The 20,471-nt window shown below is 36.5% G+C and overlaps 1 protein-coding gene across 2 annotated transcripts in view; it reads right to left on the reverse strand.

The window, feature by feature from the left end:
* The window catches only part of MOSPD2 (motile sperm domain containing 2), a 49,481-nt gene that overhangs the window by 16,551 nt on the left and 12,459 nt on the right, over positions 1-20,471 (reverse strand). For both annotated transcript variants that reach the window (XM_010352887.1, XM_010352888.2), the window contains exons 3-7: positions 12,496-12,651; positions 9,958-10,044; positions 8,122-8,276; positions 4,753-4,813; positions 2,404-2,442 (exon numbers count right to left, since the gene is read on the reverse strand). In XM_010352887.1, the coding sequence (XP_010351189.1) occupies positions 2,404-2,442; positions 4,753-4,813; positions 8,122-8,276; positions 9,958-10,044; positions 12,496-12,651 (498 nt within the window). The remainder of the gene's footprint in view (positions 1-2,403; positions 2,443-4,752; positions 4,814-8,121; positions 8,277-9,957; positions 10,045-12,495; positions 12,652-20,471) is intronic.

The following is a 20,471-nucleotide window of genomic DNA, read 5'->3' on the forward strand; positions in this document are numbered from 1 at the left end:
TTTGAGCATCCAAGGATTTTGGAGTCTGTGGTGGTGGTGGGGGAGGGGTTCTGAAACCAGTCTCCCATGGATACTGAAGAGAGACTGTATTAAGTCTTCCAATCCATGAACAAGAAGTCTTTTTATTTATGTAGGTCTTGAATTTACTAAAATGGTGTTTTGTAATTTTCAGTGTCCTTGTCGTGAACTTCTTTTATTAATAGAAGTGGTAAGAGCAGACAGCGTTGTCTTGTTCCTGATCTTAGGGGGAAAGCATCCATTCTTTCCCTGCTAAGTAAGATGTTAGCTGTGGGTTTTCATAGATTCAGGTTTTTCATATATGCCCTTTATAGACAGGCAGAGGAAGTTCTTTTCTGTGAAGGATTAGCCTTACCCAAAGAGAGGTCTGGCCTTTGCCCTCAGCTTCTGAGAGGTAATCTTCATGCCTGATAAGACTGTCTTTGTCTGGGGGCCTTGAGTGACAATGGAACAATATGACTTAGGGTAGGAGCTGGCCATGGAAGAAAGACCAACAATGTGATTCAGGGTAGGGGTTTGGGTTACACGGTATCAGTAGACCTTGGGGGAAGACTAAGATCAACCACACGGGCAATCAATCATGCTTACATAATGGAGTTCCAATAAAAACTCTGAACACTGAGGCTGGGGTGAGCTTCCCAGGTTGACATACTCCATGCACACTGCCACATATTGATGCCAGTGAAGTAACATGCTCTACATTTGGTACTTCCCTGGACTCTGCCCTACACCTTACTTTCTATGGTTGACCTTAATCTAAATTCTTTCCCTGTAATAAACCATAATTGTGAGTATAATAGTTTTCAGTGAGTTCTCAGAGTCCTTCACTAGAATTATCAAACCTAAGGGTAATTTTCAGCACCTCCTGAACTTGCAGTTTGTGTCAGAAATGGGGGTGGTCTGTGTGGACTACTGTGGTTTAACTTGGCAGTTGTTTCAACTCTTTGCACCTTATGTTGCTAGTTTGTTGAGTACTTTTATCATGAGAGGGTACTAGATTTTGTCAAATGTTTTTTCTGTGTCTCTTGAGACGATCACATCATTTTCCCCTTCATTATATTAATATGCTAGATTACATTAGTTGATTTTGATATGTTGAGCCCACTTAGTCATGGTGTATAATCCTTTTTATATGCTGTTGGATTCAATTTTTGTTGAGGACTGTTGCATCTATTTTCATAAGGAATACTAGTCTGTAGTTTTCTTTTCCTGTGATGTTTGATATTATCGTTATACTAGCCTCATAAAGTAAGTTGGAAAGTATTCCCTCTTCTTCTATATTTTGGAAGAATTTGTGAAGGATTCATGTTAATTCTTCTTTAAATATTTCACATAATTTACCAGTGAAGCCATCTGGGCCTGGGCTTTCCTTCGTGGAAAGTTTTTTTGATTACTAATTCAACTTCCTTTTTTATATTTCTATTCTGATTCTTCTTGAATTAGTTTCAGTAGTTTGTGTCTTTCTAAGAATTTGTTAACTTCATGTAGGTTACCTAATTTCTTTGCATATAATTATTCACAGTATCCCCTTATAGTCCTTTTTATTTCTTTAAGGTCAATAGTAACGTCCCTTCTTTCACTACAGATTTTAATAATTTGAGTCTTTCCTTTTCTTCTTTATTAGCTAAAGGTTTGTCAATTGTGTTGCATTTTTCAAAGAACCAAGTTTTGGATTTGTTGATTTTCTCTATTGCTTTCTATGTAACAACTGACTTTTGCAAACACAAATGAGAATGTACATTCTGAAAATAACATTAAATTTATAGTATTTTTAAAGTTGGTCAAGATAGTTTATCAATCAATGGCTTTTTCAAAAAAAATTTACCAAAAAATATATCACGACTGTCAAAAGGGTCATGTCACTACAGTGATTTGGGGTGAGTTTCAGACTGATTCCACCTTCCTTCTCAACACCTGAAGCCCACGAGAAAACCTAGACAAGGCCTGTGTTCTGTGACACACCTTATCTGTGCATGTCAAAGTCAGGCTTCTGACTACAGTAGTACCTTAATGGTTGAATATTTTGAGGCTGTTGTTAATTTTTTTTTTTTAAGAGAAAGGTATCATTATGTTGCCCAGGCTGGCCTCAAACTCATGGGCTCAAGTGATCCTCCTGCCTCAGCCTCCTGAGTAGCTAGGACTATAGGTGTGCAACACCATGCCTGGCAAGGATGTTTTTAAAGAAGACTAATGGGTGCCCCCAGATCCTGGGTATAGAATTTTAGCCCTGTTTTCTTAGGAATAGCCTTTGAGTGTTCTAGCTCCAGTCTCTTAAGAGTGCATGCAAAGGACAATATAAACATTATTTTAAACAATTGTAGAAATATGGCTAAATTGGCAAAGAAAATTAGACATTTTGTTTTAAGAAAGTATAAATATACTCACCATTCATTAACCAAGGCATATCAAAGATCACTATTTTTGCTGAAAGATGAAAAAAAATTCATTGAATGTGAATCAGTACCTCTATAATAATATCACTTATACTGGCCTAGAAAAAACTGGTCATCTAAATGTAAGTAAAAACCAAGCTCATTGTCTGAGCTCTAATTCAGTGAAGTGTATAGTATCATGAATAGTATTCCATGTGGTGCTGGAACTGAACTAGCATGTCACAATGGTGAGGTGCCAGCCCAGGAGGAGGACTTGTGGGAAATCAATAGTGCACTGTCACTGTCCTCTGGTAAACAGCCTATTCTTTTGTCATTCACTGATTTTGTTGTTTGCAGGGAGGTACAAAAGAAAACAGTTAAGTGGATAAATGGAGTCTTTGGATGTGGCATGTCATAGTAGCGCTGAGGCCACTGAACTTTAAAATCATTTCCAGTTCTAATTTATGGTTTCAATTACAAGTTTCTAGAGAAATCGATTGTTAAACCAGTCTCACAGTTGCCCCCTCCCCTTTTAATACATCACTACATTTTCAGAAGCAAAAATTATTTCTACTTTATATCATGAGCTCCAGGAAGCTAATAATTCCAAAGTATACAGAAGTATTATTTACACACTGAGTTGAAGATACTAAACAGCCCTATTAACAAATGAGACAACTGTGAGAAAGAAACAGAAACTGCAAAGAAGAATTTTGAGATTCAATTCATTCTTCTATTCCAGAGGAATCAAAATGTAATTTCACTCTTTTCTGAGCAGAGAACCTCCTAGAGTTGTTGTATTAATGTAGGACAAGTAAAGTACATATAAGGAAAAAGGCATCTGTGAAGAAGCACCCTGGTGCTTAATACCGCAGTCTTCATCTGGGATACGCTTAAAATAATGTGGACTCAAGATTTTAAGATACAATAGTTATTCTTCATGACAGATTTTGAAGAATAATCAATTAAGATTCCACAAAATTCAATGTCTGCAAAGCTCATTATGTAGGTAGAACACATATATATATGTATATATGTATATATAATCTCTAGTTAATTAAGATGAATGGTATTATAATTCATCTTTATATAGATCTATTAACTTTTTAATAGTTTTCTCAAAAGAATCTCAGATGTATTTTACAAAGTAATAATAATATTTATACTATTGATAAGTGGCTCTTCACAAACTCCTTTAGATATTTCAATGATCAAGTGGATATTTTTTCATTTTGTCCATAAGAGCAACAAACTAAAACTATGGGGTAGTGATTTCCTACTGACCAATGACTGGCACTGCTCAGGAGGCCTTAAGGAATCAGGGTACATGCCAGATACAGGAAAAAATCCATAAGGAACCTAAGATAGTACAGGTTCCCCAAACTGGACACTATTGATCATTCTTTTCACCTAAAAATATTCATGAATACTCTCTCTGAAAAGATGAGAGTATAGAGCTAGGGGTGGCACTGACTCTTGATATCCATTATGCTTTTTTGTCTATTCCTCACTTCTCATTAACAACAGTAAAATCAATATGCCAAATTAAGACAATTTAGGGATTTTATGCTAAAGTCACCTGAATCACAAGTCTCAAAAGACCCAATTTGCTGTTTTCTAGGAGTACGCTCAGGCAGATCTGTAAATTCCCATTTTCTGATGTCCCTGTTGCCTCTCTTCTGTCTTTTTACTTTTAAACCATTGGGGTTAAATATACTTGACTGTTTATGTGAGTTGGCATCTTGGCTTCCCTAGGGGGAACCCATCATACAAATTCAACAAGTAAAAAATGGACTATATAAGGTTTAGGAGTTCATTTAGGTAATTAATGGAATAGTCACAATGGAAAACAAACAAACTCCAAATGCCAGATTCAAATGTTGTACCTTCTAGTCAGGTATTTTCTTAATGACAATTTTTAAATAGCAGTTGGTAACAGTATACTTTATATATCAATACTGCTTATCATACAGTGTACTTTATCAGTACTGCTTATCTGTTTCATATAATAAATACTATTTGAAATGAATTTCTAAATTGAAATATTAGTAAAAATGAGATAATTTTGAAATAAATGTATGCTTTTATGTACCTATGTGTGTGAGTGGGTGTGTGTGTTATAGGATGCCATACATATGGTTTAGAACTTAAACTCTTAAAATTAACTGTGAAGGACAATGAATACTTATGAAAAACTGTCCTCTGTATGTGTTAGAATAATGTCTATGAACATATTTAAAATTCTTCATCAGAAAACAAAGTTTCAGGTATGAAAGTCTATAATACTATAAGGCTCCACAATTCTCAGACATTGTCTACAGTTTCAATATGTTATATTTTTATAAAGGAGTAAGTTACTTACAGAGGTATTTAGGGTAATAAACCTTAAAGCAGTTGATGATAAAGCGTACAAAGTCCATGTCCTAAAATAAAGATTAAATCTTTAAGACTGTCCACATTAGGTAACTTAAAATTGCACATTTCTAAAGGTGAGAAATTATTAAATACAAATGAGACAATTATTAAATTCTTTAAAAAGTAAGCTCATATGTAAATATCTATATTCTCAAGGATTAAGGTTTTAGGTCATTAAGCTATTTATAATAATCAGCCCTAAAACTGACTTGAAGAAACCAGATGCTTAGTGATGTTTTAAAATTATTCACATTACCTCAAACTAGTTACATACTTCAGGCTGCTAAGGCAACGGGGCATAAAATGGATCTAAAAGCAATCTCCATAGAGAAATTCTAAAATTCTGTTGAATAACTAAAGAATTATTGAAACAAGTAAACAGTTTATAATCAGACTACTTGGAATGATAATACACATGTATGTAAATTCTCATATATTTGCTTTTTAATCCTAATTTTTACACCTCATAACAGTGTCAATAAAATATATTTTATCAATGTTTTTTTAATGACAATATTTAATCTAATCACATTGGCCTGCTGTATCTACTCCACTTCTGGCTTTTTTCATTTTATTTAGAGACCTATAATTAGTTTTTCAGTTTATATTCCAGTGTTGTTCACTGATTCTGATTTCTGGGAGACTACAAACATAGCTATCTGGTTGGTTCTACTGCTCTGAGCACAGCAACAGTAAATTAGGTCATTAAGGTTATTATTTCCATGGGTCATTTTACTCCATGGCCACATACTGATTCACTAATTCCGATTGGTCATCTTATAAAGACTATGGAATGAAAGATATAACCAAGCAAAGTGAAATCCATCAAAATTACTGGAAAGGTGGGTTGTCCTAGAGATGAAAGTCTATAAATTCATCCCTGGAATGTTAGTTGCAGCATCTTTAATTGCAGTAAACTAAAAGTAAGCGTCCTTAACTATCTTAAGTATTTGTTATGGGTATATATCTAATAATATCTTTGTGTGTGTGTATGTATATATATATATATAAAATAATACCTTTGTGTGTGTGTATATATGTATATAAAATAATACCTTTGTAACTAATCATTATAGCCACTGTGCATGGAGTTTTCATAATTGGTAGTTAAGTAACAGTCAAAGAAAATGGCTGAAAAGAACCAGTTATATAAAAATTTGGTTACCCTAGTTTACCTAGTTTATAATTTATGGCCCCCAGAGACTTTGTCTAAATAGTCTTGGTATAACACTCTTGTTTCTATCATTTATTTAATTGAATATCCTTCTTCGTAAAATGGTGAGTTACTGCTAATTCAAGTGGATATGATAAGATGTCACTGGTATATTCTATTAATGGGGACTACAAGAAATAGCTCCATCAACCCTATTGCTCAGCATTATATAAGGAAGTTTTCGAGGCTATTATTCATTATCTTGTAAAAAACGTCCTTTTGAGGACCCATGAAAGACTTTCTAGTTCAAGTATTAGGAATGGATATACTTCTAAGACACTGGTTGTGAAGGATGGTTGCTGAATAATTTTAAATGATTACATTTCTTTCAGCCAGGCAGCTGAAAGCTTAGAGCCAAACTGGTGTCCCAACTCTAGCAAATGATTTTCTTATTTTTTGCGTTGAGATTTTGTAGACATCTTTATAAGCTCACTTAAATTCTTTGTGAATCATGAAAGGGTCATTTATCAAAATAAATTATTCAGCAAGATTCAAGTATTTTAAAACATTAATAATGACTTAAATTCTTAGCAGTGCAAATACACCTTATTTACAAATTAAAGATGGTGAGATATAAGTAGCTTGAAAAAATAAAACAGTTCAAGTCAATTCTCTTATACTTGGCAACAAAAATATTAACATTTATTCTTCATGATTCTGGGTTATAATTAGGAAACTATCATATCCAAAGGATAAAAGAATCATGATTTATTTTTATGGAATATTTATTTATCTAGGCAAATTGATTTTGATTTTGGATATAAAATAATTCACTCTCTCTAATTTAAAACCCATTGACAAGGAAACTAGGTTGGAAAACTCCAGGGCATTGGATCCTTGAAAAATAAAGAGAAATAGAAACATGAAAAAAAATTTGTGGTCCTGCCACTGCAAAAAAACTCTTGTTAGCAGTTCTCTCTAGCCTATTTTGTGTTTGTTATAATGTCTACAGTTTCCTTTGTTGGGCTATGTATCACCATGGTATAGTACACATGCATATTACAGTATGTGTAATCAAACAGCTTTTTTCATCTCAGAAAAAAGTGTGCTCTCCAATATTACTATAAATTCCTTATAAACAACATTTTACATAGCTATATATACTCCATCAATTAGATATACCATAATCTGCCATTTCATCATGTTGAACATTTACATTTCTTTTCTAATTTTTCATTACTTTAAATGACACTGAGAAAATATTTTGATATATGATGCTTTTTCTGTATTCAGGATGATTTCTTTAGAATAGATTTCCAGAAGTTGGTTACCAGGCAAAGAGTATAAATACAAACACTTTAAGGTTCTTAACATACTTTGCCAAATGGAATTCCGAAAAGATTTCAACACTGCCCTGAGCACGTTTGGGAATACGACATTACTGCTATCAGAATCAGCCACAGATTAAATATAAGAGACTGTAGTTAGAATAAATGTGCCAAGTAATCTCAATTGCTGCTGAAGGATTTGTAGGTATCACTAAGGTCACAAGGACCCAGATTAAAGACAGGTAGGTTTTACTTATTTTTCAAGCTTGGCAAAATCACCTGAAGAAAACTGGTATCCAAAGCTAACCAAATCAAACAGATAGAAAACAAATCCAAACAAGCAAACAAAAACACTCAATAAAATCACAAAGTGTTATATGTGCAAAACTCATGTGAACATCTTGCAACTGTAAAACATGGTATGAATATAACAAATTCGAGATGGTATATTACCTTACTTGATATTTCCTGAATATACTACTCTGTGGCACACACCAGGGCAGGTGCTATAGGATATTAGCTTTGATATCAAAGTTCACAGTTATCACATCGATTCATACCTTGCCAGCCTTGACATGCTACCTCCCCATCCTGTGTCTCAGACAAGGAACATTTCTAGGAAATCAACAGTTTCAACGCCAAATACAAAAACAAATTTAATTCTTTGCAAACCCTATTCCATGTTTGACTACACTCACGCTGCAAGGTGAAAAAATAAATCCCTAATATAAGTTAGTTACCTCAATTTTACAGCAATATGTGGTTGGCAGCAAGGACAGGAGAAAGGGAGGAAGCCATGATAAACACTGATTTGGAATGAATGAAAAATGCTTACAATGCTATTTATTCCAGTTTCTGACAGGTCAAACATCACTGTTACAGGTTTCCCATTTTCCCTCTTAGCATAACGCTCCAACCAGAATGCTATGAGCTTCTTTTTGTCCGATATGGTTTTCTGGTCTTTTATATGATACTTCACCCTGATCCAGACTTTAAGCAGAAGATAAAAATAAGAACAAGACTTATGGCATTATATTATTATTATACATATATATTGTCTTTCCCTTGACATTTTTCATTTACAATTCATTTTGTTTCTTAGATCAAAAACATCTCTTTCTTATTTTCAGTGAGAAACAGTTGGCACTTGGGAGCCTTAAAGAGTAGCAAAGAGATAGACTGTTTCTTTCCCTTAGGAAATAAACAAATTTCACTTGTAAGAGGGAAAAGAAAATACAGATGAACAAACACTATTTGATAATAATCTAAATGTGCTCTGCATTGTGCTTAACAAAAAAGAAAATCACTGCTTTTGTCGAGCACTGGAAAAAATGTTCCATCCAGAGGAAAGATACTGACACAGGGCGATGGAGGCATGAGCCAGTGCCGCGCATGTGTGTGGAGCACGGTAAACTGTTCAGGTGGTGGTAGCTAAGACAAAATGTGATGAGTGGTGAGAGGAGAAGCAAAATAGGAAAGAACTGGACTTGAAGGACTCTGAATGAAACTCTAGGGCATTTTGATTTTCCTATTTTAGAACACCTTTCAGGCAATAGCACAGAGGATAGAGTGGAGGAGGCAGAGAAGGAAACCCACCAGGTTATGACCTGGGAAGGGACTGGGGCAAAGGGGTAGTAGTTAGAAACTGAATTGAGGAAGTAGCTGGTGAGGATGGAAAAAAGGCCAAATTGAAGCTATATTAGAGGAAGAGCCAATGAGTGGGCCTGAGGTGGGCAATACAGAAAGTGAGCAAGTGGAGGGGCATGGATGTTCAGTAGTGTGTTGTGCTAAAGGCTGCTGACAGGCAGGTGGGGCCAGCCAGTGGGTAGCTAGGTATGTGCATGTGTCCCGGGGATAGTGTGGGGTCAATACTGTGCTGGGGGAGGTAGCTAAAGCTGCTAAGATGCTCGTGATTGATCACCCAAGGACACTGTATCAGCTGTAAAGTAAAAGATGTAAGAAAGGAATAATGCCTGGGAAACACCTTTAAGGGACAGGAGGAAGAAGAAAAATGAGAAAAAAAGGTTGAAAAGGAAGCGGTGGCAGTAAGAGGAAAATGCAAAAAGAGTATTGCTGAAACAGGGACAGATAACATGCTATGGAGAAGTGAAGATGAGTGCAGGACATCTGTTCAGTATGGGGCTCAAACTCGCCTGCCAAGTTGCATCCCGGGTACAAAACCAGGCTGGATTTGGGGCCAGTGGGAGAGAGGTATAACAGGGGAGTCATTGGAACAAAAGAGATGATTGTTACTGTTCCTTTCATTATAATGCACATTTCAGAAAAAGCTAGAGTGAGATTATGAGAGACTTGAAAAGGAAAAGGCCTACTTAGCAACCTTTAGCGACTGTCAAAAAAAATTCTCCATAAAAACACTAAGTTGAGTTTTAATATCACAGTCAGATTAGAAAGAAGATAATGACTCTGAATTAAATAACTTTGTTTATGCTGTAGGATGCAGCACTTGCCTTTATTGCCTACTTTATTATAACGCAAACAGTATGCACAGCTACTAAGTATCTAACACTCTGTAAAAACAGTTCTACCAATCCCTCATTGCAGTAGACTTGAGGAGTGCTACAGATGGAGAAAGTTCTGCTAATTCTTAATTCAGTTGACATAGATATCTCAATCTCAAAATCTTGAAAAGCCAGAACATAAATATACTTACACAATTTGTTACCTTCTTTGTCATAACCATGGAGATAAATAACACCAATTTCCAATAACCATCTGGGAATGGAGGATTCATTAAGGTCTAAAAAGTGGTAAGCTTTGATCAGTAGTTGTAATTTAGGGGTTTAAAAATAAAACTCATAATGTAAAGATAATGTTATGTAGTAGTTCTGATATTTAAAAATGATATAATGTACCCAAACATTCAAAAAGAAAGTCTCTGGCAATATAAAGTGGTGTTTCCTACCAAGGAAACAAACGAAATAATGACACAGGTGACCAAAATGGATAAACTCCGTTTCCCCTGAGAGGTCATTATTTATGTGTATACATTTCCACATTTTGATTGTTTCACATAATGACTTGCAAACAAATATCACTATCAGAGTTTCAAGAGAACATTCCAGTAAATATCCACATTGCAGCCTCAGGATTAGTAGAAAAACATCACTTTGGTTTCTTTAGTAAAATGGTATTTTTCTATTAGGTTGGTGCAAGAGTAACTGTGGTATTTGCAGTTAAACATAATGGCAAATGCTGCAATTACTTTTGCACCAATCTAATACGAAGTTTGTTATCTAGTAGACTTTAATACATTTAAAAACCTTTAGGAAAGTGGAAAATACTTCAAGAAAAATGGCCAGGCATGGTGACTCATAAAATCCCAGCACTTTGGGAGGCCAACACGGGAGTATCATTTGAGGCCAGGAGTTCGAGACCAGCCTGGGCAACACAGTGAGACTCCCTCTCTACAAAGATAAATATATAAAAATTAGGCCGGGAGCGGTGGCTCACTCATGCCTGTAATCCCAGCACTTTGGGAGTCTGAAGCGGGTGGATCACAAGGTCAGGAGATTGACACCATCCTGGCTAACACGGTGAAACCCTGTCTCTGCTAAAAATACAAAAAATTAGCCAGGCTTTGTGGTGGGCGCCTGTAGTCCTAGCTACTTGGGAGGCTGAGGCAGGAGAATGGTGTGAACCCGGGAGGCGGAGCTTGCAGTAAGCCGAGATCGCGCCATGCACTCCAGCCTGGGCGACAGAGGGAGACTCCGTCTCAAAAATAATAATAATAATGACAAATAAATTAAAAATAAATAAATAAAAATTAGCCAGGCATGGTGGCATATGCCTGCCGTCCCAGCTACTCAGGAGGCTGAGGTGGGAGGCTTACCTGAGCCCAGGCATTGAAGGCTGCAGTGAGCTACTATGATCACAACACTGCATTCCAGCCTGGGTGACAGAGCAAGACCCTGTCTCAAAATAAAATAAAAGAAAGAAAGAAAAGAGAAAATAAGAAATGAAAACAAAAAATGTGAGGACTTGAACTTCAGCAGGAGGAACAAACAGAGTGCCTCTCCAGTTTTTGGGGAGGCTAAGGATCAACATAGCAAGGCAGCAAATGCCAATGCTTTTGTTTCATTCACCAGCAGTACCTTAAGATCTTTCAAAGATTTATCTTTCCCCATCCCCTTTTACCAGATCTCTGTTATTTTCCACCAGAAAATAGCAATTCTATGTAAGAAAACAAACATTGTTGAATTTAAATATTTATTGGGTACTTAATTCATTTAGAAATATCAGATTTATATTTCTTTGTTTGGTTAATAAATGCTTCACTGTTGAAATTACCTACGGTTGTTAAATTTCCAATCACGTTATTTCTTACTACTCCCCTTTTCAGGGATTCCTTCTGCAAGCATGAAGAGTGAGGAGAGTATCTGCTCTAGATTTATTTGTTGACCATTTTGTGTTAAGTCTTCAGATTCAAGTCACTTCAGAGGTTATAATCCTCAAGGACAGAAAATTCTGCTTTATGCCTAACTGAAATCAGAAGTTATGCCAGTTTCTTCTTATTCAATTTTTTGGAGGAGAGAACTAACAGGTCATCATATACTTGAAGACCACTATAAAACTACAAGACTTGAAACTCCCATTTTTGGAAAAAAATTCAATCTAGTAGCAGACTTAGAAATTAAGAAGCTAAGGCTGCATGTACCCCAAAATATATACATCTACTATGTACCGACAAAAATAAAAACAATATAAAGAGAAGACTGTGATAGGCTTCCCTGGGGATAAGCTTGCATTTTTGGGGTGACTCTCATTCATTTAACAATTCTATATGGTGCACCTATTAACCTATTAGCACAAGGAACTGTGGGGATAGAGAAGGGCATAGGAAATAATTGAGAAAAATGGACAGTATCTCCTTATTTCTAGGCCTAGTAGCAAAGCTACTATCTTGCTATTGCTTAATGGTACTGAATTAAACACAGATTAGGAAACTCTGCTGTGACTGAAGAATCTGAGTGTGATTCTGCTCTCTGGTGATCTGATTTCCTTATGAACGTTCCTACTAAAAAGACTTATAAGCTGTTCCTTTGAAAGTATTACTGGGTCTTTATAAATAATTATATTTTGGTGTTTATGATGACTGCTAGGAGTATGTGCAAATACATGATTAGATAAATGTAAAACAATACCATTTATACAGGATATATTACAGTCAAGGTTAAATTGAACAGCTTACCGTTGACAGAAATTTCTTTCCTCCACTGAAAACTCTCATCGAGCATCTTCAGTGTTTCATCTACAATATTATGTCTCCAAGATAAGTAACTTTCAACCCAGTTATCATCTTGTTGTAGCCTTTCAACATCACGTGCATCATATTTATCTGACTTATCTAGGGAAAAAACAGGAATAAACATCCAAGTCAGATTAATTCTGCAGCGAAAAATAACCACTAATGGCAAAAGAGAAGAAAGACTTCAAAGACAAAGTTAAACTATTTGAGGATAGACTCAGGGATGTAGTTCAGATAAAAGTGCCATTTAAAAGATTGATGGTGCTATTGTCTGGGATATGGTTTGTTTGGTTCCCCCAAGTCTCTTGTTGAAATCTGATGCCCAGTGTTGGAGGTGGGGCCTGGTGGGAGGTGTTTGGGTCATGGGGAGGACCCCTCAAGAGTGGTTTGGTGTCATTCTCATGACAACGACTGAATTCTTGCTCTTAGTTCACACTCGAACTGATTGTTGAAAAGAGCCTGGCACCTCCTCCTTTTTCTCTTGCCTTTTCTCTCACCATGTGATGCCTGCTTTCCTTCGTCTTATGTCATGAGTGGAATCTTCCTGAGGTCCTGACCAGAAGGAGATACTGACACCATACTTCTTGCATAGCCTGCAGAACCATGGGCCAAATAAACCTCTTTTCTTTGTACATCACTCAGCCTCAGGTATTCCTTTATAGCAACACAAATGGACTAAGACTGATGGAATTTCCAAGTGTGAGGAGAATACAGTTATCCAAAGACTGCAGGTTTAAATAAGCCACTACAGATGTTAAAAATTACACCAGAGTAAAATATTTGGTACAGCCCTCTCTAAAACTATACACCAACATCTGGGAAGATCAATTATGTTATCTGAACTTGAAATTCTTAAGTCAATGAAAAATAACGAAATTTCATACGTAAAGAAATAACTAAGTTGTACTTTAAAAAGACATTTGTTTGGCAAGTGTCATTAAAAAAAATTAAGTAGGCTGGGTGTGGTGACTCATGCCTGTAATCCCAGCACTTTGGGAGGCTGAGGCGGGCAGATCACCTGAGGTCAGGAGTTTGAGACCAGCCTGGGCAACATGGAGGAACCCCCTCTCTACTAAAAATACAAAAATTAGCTGGGCATGGTGGCGTACCCTGTAGTCCCAGCTACCTGGGTGGCTGAGGCAAAAGAATCGCTTGAACCCGGGAGGCGGAGGTTGCAGTGAGCTGAGATTGTGCCACTGCACTCCAGCCTGGGTGACTGAGTGCGACTCTGTCTAAAATAAATAAATAAATAAATAAATAAAATTAAATACAAAAATAAGGACAAAAAAAGAAAACAACAACAACAATAAAAAAACAGTAAAAAAAAAATTAAGTACCTATGGAAAACCGATCATGTATGCCATATTATGGTATTTACTATTTTCAGACTCTGGCCAACATTTTCAATAATTTCTTGGAAAAATTATTTCTAATAACAATAATTTCTCATCATTTGCTCTCACACACACTATATTCCCACTAATTTGCATAGCAGACATTCCTCCTTCCTTGCCCTGCTCTATTATTCTGTAACTGAACTTCCCTTGTCTCTGCACATCCAAATGCTACCATTCTGCAAGTCTCCTTTCAAATGCTCCCCTTTTCATAAAATTTTCCCTGAGTCTACAAGTATTAGGTTGGTGCAAAAGCAATTACTTTTATGGGACTTGAACTAAGCTTTTCTTAAGGTGCTTACCACTTTTACCTTGAAATAAGAGTTACTGGCATGGAAGACATATCTCCCAAATAGACAGTAGAAACAGACAGTCTATACATCTAAGCATCCTCCAAAGCAGATTACAGTAGTGCCAATGAAGAGGCGTTCCATAAACATCTGTTGATGGAATCTATTCCTTTTCATTTTTTTCTCAGTTAGTCATACCCTCCGAAGGTTCATACAAAAAAACAAAACAAAACAAAGCAAAACAACGTCAGGAATTCCCTGGCTCCTTCATTTCCTTTTCTTCTGCATCTAGTTAGTTGCCAGGTTTTATGGATTCTATCTCTTCTTGATTTGCACTGCCTTACTTCAGGCCCTCAGAGATAATAGCTGAAAGGCCAGGAAAACATAAAATGCATTCAGAGAATTGTCTTCCTTGAGTCTCAATTTCCTTATCTTTAAGCTGTTTTACATACTCACAATGCTGTATGAGGATTGGATGAAAAAGTGTATATATATGAAAGTATTTGGAAATTTAAGGCATTATAAAATATAAGATGAGGCCATAAATCACGCATCTGTAAGAGTGTTGTCTTGGATATGGCTTTTAATATCTGGGTTGTATTTTTCTAATCTATAAAATGAGTTGTTTTGTGGTAGGTAATCTTAGACATTGTTGTTTAGCTCTGCTATTTGAAAATTCATCAGTATTCAAAGGACATTTAAAAAATTTTTTTTCAAATAAAAAGGGTGGCCTGTGAAACAGATGACTAATTCAGTTGGCAACTCAAACATATTTAGCATGTAGAAGTGTTTTATGCATAGTTCCCCATTTTGTCACACAGAACATTGAAAGGACATGTACTCAAGGGTCAAGACTTAATACAATTTACTGTTTTATCAGGGACTTTCTAAAATAAAATTGGCTTTTTTTTTTTTTTAAACTAAGAATGCTGACAATGAAGACTACAATGACTACCTGCCTTGATTTGGGTGAAGCAACCAGTACTGATTACACGCCATTGCTTCTGTGCAAATGTAAAGAAAGTGAAAAAGGCAAATGATATCTTAGCATTATTATGAAAACAGTTTTGACCTCATAGCTTTCTGAAAGTCTTGGCCATCCCCGAGGGTCCCCAGATATATTCTAAAAACCAATTACTTAGAACAATATATGGCAAGTGGTTAAAAAGTCAGCAAATATTAGCCATATTAAGAAGAATAAAACACTATTGTTGTTGTTGTCATTTTTCCCACCACTGCTAGTACCATCACTAGGGATACCATAAACAAATGAATGCCCATTACTAAGAAATTTAAAGTCCATGGCTCTTTGATAGCTTTCAGCAATGTTGATCTTTGAAATTAGAAATCCCCATTTATATTAAAATGATTTTTATTACTGTTCTTACATATAACATGCTAGTTGTTGACCATTTACTCCTAGACAAATAGAAATGAAATCAGAGTGGGGGAAAGAAAAGAGAAGATAAAGGTTTGAGAGCTAGGCACATGGGGGTTGGGGGAGAGAGGCAGGAGAAAAGTAGAGGCAGAAGTGGACAGAGGACAACAGGACAGAGGAGAGGGGTGAGGGGGAAGAGAGGGGGAGAGACAGATAGAATGAGACACAGAGAAGAGAAAGGTGAGGGAGGTAAAGACAGAAGAGGCAGAGAAAGAAACATAATACAATGAGCATTGAAGGTAAGGAAAACATGGCCTGGAAGCACAAGGCCAAGGGTGATAATTAATTGTGCTTATGTCAACACAATTTGCTGCTTTCACACACAGCCTACAGACAACTGAGCCCTCAAGTGATTGGAAATTTCAGAAAACCAGTCCTTTGGTAAGTTCAGATGTGCTATGGTTTGAAGCAAGTCTCTCCTAAATTCAAGTGTTGCCAATATGACAGGATTAAGGGTAGGGTCTTTAATAGGTGATTAGGCCATGAGGGTTCCTCCCTCATGAATGTCATTAAGGCCCTCATAAAAGAGGCTTCATGCAGCAGTGTCCTCCTCTTGCCCTTCCACTTGCTGTCACAGGAGGACACAGCAAGAAGGCCCTTACTAGACACTAAATACTGGCACCTTGATCGGAGACTTCCTAGCCTCCAAAACTGAGAAAATACATTTCTGTTCTTTATAAATTACCCTGTTCTGTTCTTTATAAATCACTCAGCCTCAGGTATTCCTTTAAAGCAAGATAAATGGACTAAGACTGAAGAAATTTCAGGTATTTTGTTATAGCATCACAAAATTGACTAAGACAAGATGTTACAGAAAGATGCTAAAGATGTACACTCAAAAAGGTTAAAGATATAAAAACACACATGAGGCCGGGCGCGGTAGCTCAAGCCTGTAATCCCAGCACTTTGGGAGGCCGAGATGGGCGGATCACGAGGTCAGGAGATCAAGACCATCCTGGCTAACATGGTGAAACCCCGTCTCTACTAAAAAATACAAAAAAAAAAAAAAAAAAAAAAAAAAAACCGGGCGAGGTGGCGGGCGCCTGTAGTCCCAGCTAATGTAGTCCCAGCTACTCGGGAGGCTGAGGCAGGAGAATGGCGTAAACCCGGGAGGCGGAGCTTGCAGTGAGCTGAGATCCCGCCACTGCACTCCAGCCTGGGAGACAGAGCGAGACTCCGTCTCAAAAAAAGCAAACAAACAAACAAAAACAACAACAACAACAACAAAACACACATGAATGCACATACACACACACACCTAGGACATTTTTTTTGAAAAACTTTATCAACAATTAAAGTGTAGAGATGAGGGTGAGAAGGTGTATTAGTCAGGGTTCTCTAGATGGACAGAACTAATAGGATATATATATATATATATATATATATATATATATATATATATATTTACTGGGTTAGTCTGTTTTCATAATGGCTGCTGATGAAGACATACCTGAGACTGGGAAGAAGAAGAGGTTTAATGGACTTACAGTTCCACGTGGCTGGGGAGGCCTCACAATCATGCCAGAAAGCAAGGAGGAGCAAGTCATGTCTTATACAGATGGTGGCAAGCAAAGAGAGAGGCTGTGCTGGGAAACTCCCATTTTTAAAACTACCAGATCTCGTGAGACTCATTCACTATCATGAGAACAGCGCAGGAAAGACCTGCCCCCATAATTCAATCACCTCCCACCAGGTTTCTCCCACGACACATGGGAATTGTGGGGGTTATAATTCAAGATGATTTGGGTGGGGAGAGAGCCAAAGCATATCAGAAGGTGTGAATAGAATAGAATATGATCAGTTTTATAAAAAGAAATATGTGTGTGTATGTGTGTGTGTGTATATATATTCTCCCAATACTTGTCCTCATACACAAATGATACTTTGTCTCATAATAATGGTGAAAACCGCATCAAAAACAACATTAATTCCAAGTGGTGGATTTTTAAGCCTCATCTCTGTATTTCTTTAAAATAGCTAATTTCAGCCAATCCTTCATGAAGAAACCTTCTTAATGAACTATCAGCACCCTGTGGTTCATTGGCCCTTTCTACTATTTATTTGTTCTAACATGAATTTTGCTCTGTAAATTGTTCTTACATTTATACAAGTGTATTACCACCAAATAAATTGTAAAGTCCATAATTCGGCAGAGAAAGAATTAAAGATACAAGACAATGGTGATATGTCTCTAAGAACACACAGTATTAAATGTTCCAAGGTAAAGATGACCTGTCTCAGCTTTTCACGTCTCTCCATACACATGCATGTGTATGTTCTGTTTCTCTCACACATACGATTTTTTAAATAAAAAAATTAATATTTTTAAAAAATTGTGTTGTAAGATAAAGAAACTATAGTTCTTACTTGTAAAATAGTAAACTTTATTATAAACTTTTCTTTTTTTTCTCTTGCATTTGTTGGCTAGTGATGTTACCAACAGGTCAGAAACTGTGTTTTAAGGTCAACAACGTGAGAAAATTTCTGACCACATTCAGGATGTAGAGTAGAATGATGGACTTGGAAGACCCATGCCACTATGTATAGTGAAGCTAAGCAGGCTCTAGGCTTTCTATTCTTCTCTGTAAAATGAAAATGAGGTCTGTCTACCTACAGTCTTGGAAAGATCAAGAACACTGAAAAACTTAAACACTATACAAATGAATTTCTATCAACATATGATAGAATGCTAACCATGAAAAGAAGACTAAATTCAAATTTACCTATAAGTTAACCAGTAAGGAAAATCTTGGAAGTATATTGTTATTATAAATGTGCCTAAATTTCAGATAAAGGTTGAAAAAACATGAAAGTATTCTGATAATGAAAACTAGAGAACAGTTAATGTTCCAAAGCAGCAAACATATAACTCTAGATCATTATAGTAGTTTAAAACATCTTAGGATTTCTTATTTCTCCATGACTCTGAGCACAGATCCACTGAAAGTGCTTCTAGGGCCTTAAAAGAGCATTTGTATTGGATGGACTATTTCTATTAGCTGGACTGTGTAAATGTCAGTAATGGGTGTGATCAAGACAAAAGAACAAAATGTTCCCTCAAGATTATTCTCTGCTAGTTGGCCACAACCTATTCCGAATCTCCACTTTTTTGTGAAACTGGTGAGACTGAGAGACAGGTAATCTTTTATAATGGGATTAAGCCATTGGGCTGTAGCAATGATTCTTCAACTTCAGCACATATCAGAATGATTAGGAGGGCTTATTAAAACTGGGATTACTGGGCCCCACCCCTAGACTGTTTAATTCTGGGTGGGATCTGACAATTGGTATTTGTAACCAGTTCCTACATACTGCTGATGCTGCTGGTCAGGGATCACACTTCGAGAACTGTTGTTCTACTGCAGGGGCCAGCAAACTTATTCTGTATAGGCCCAGATGGCAAATATCTAAGACTCTGAGGGCCATATTACATTCTCTGTTGCTGATTTCTTTCTTTCTCTCTCTCTTTCTACTTTCTTTCTTTCTCTTTCTCTCTCTCTCTCTCTCTCTCTCTCGTGTGTGTGTGTGTGTGTGTAACAACCTTGGAAAGGCTTGGCTCAAGGGTCATACAAAAACAGGACTTTGTTGATTTCTGGTCTATTGCAAAAAGGCAAGGTGCTTTCTGTTTCAGTTCTTATCCTTCAAGAGCTGGATTCCTTAGTACACTTGAACAAGCAAAGCTAAACTTTCAAAACTGTTCCCCAGGTCCTCATTAGTCACCAGTCAGTTATCCAGGTTAATTAGATATAATGGACCTTGGTCTATTCCTGTATATTACAGACTCTGTCTCAAGGTCTTGGCATAAGCACACTATCTATAATCATTCACTTGGCTCATTTTGGTCAAATGGGAGAATGTAAGGCCAATTTCATCAAAACTAATAGAATAATAGTAAGAGTCAGTCATTTTGAGAGGAGCTCCTCAAATAGGGGATGGCCTGAGAGGAGAGGGACTGATGCTGTCTCCTCTACTAAGCTCCACGAGGTCAGGGACTTTGAAAAGTCACACCCTGTTCCCTCCAACTCTGCCCAACATACAGTAAGTACATGCTAAATCTTTGTTACTGAATGATTAGCCATGTACAAGTCTATCCCCTAGTAGATCTTGAGTTCACTGAGGACCCAGAACTTCACTAACAAACTGTTTTTCTTCCTTCTCTTTTGAAAAGTTAAAAAATTATAGAACAGAAAATGATGTTGACAAATACTTATGTAGCTGTAGCCCAAAATTAACAAATATTAAGTTATTGGCTTCAGTTTTTTTTTAAATAAAAGGACTAGAATGTCATAGATAAAGCTGAAGTTACCCTTCATCTTCCCATAAAAGCCTTACATTTCTTTGCTAGATTAGGCAGTTTAGAAGTTTTTGTGTTGTTATCATAAGCCTATGATAAGATTGGCAAACTTTATACCTCATATTTTCCTGCCATGTTCATAACTAAGTTATCCTATATAATGTAGAATTATTGAAATAATAGCAGAAATCACTGTCTTTTTCTTGACTTTATGGGAATTATTCTAAAGTTCCCCAATTAAACATGACATTTGCTGTAGGTTTTTAGAAGATACACTTAACCTTAAGTACTCTGGAATTTCCATTGTGATGTCCTCTTTAACCCATGGGCTATTCAGCAGAAGAATTACACACATTGCTGAGAAGTTGGTAATCCATGGATTATTTAGAGGTGTGTTATTTTAGTTTTCTATCATATGACATGTGTTTTAAGTACCTGTTATTGTGACTTCTGATGTAGTTGCTTAATCATGTATGAGCATGGTCTGTATGATGTAGCTTCTT

The sequence above is a fragment of the Rhinopithecus roxellana genome, chromosome 7 (assembly GCF_007565055.1).
Source record: "Rhinopithecus roxellana isolate Shanxi Qingling chromosome 7, ASM756505v1, whole genome shotgun sequence".
Classification (NCBI taxonomy): Eukaryota; Metazoa; Chordata; class Mammalia; order Primates; family Cercopithecidae; genus Rhinopithecus; species Rhinopithecus roxellana.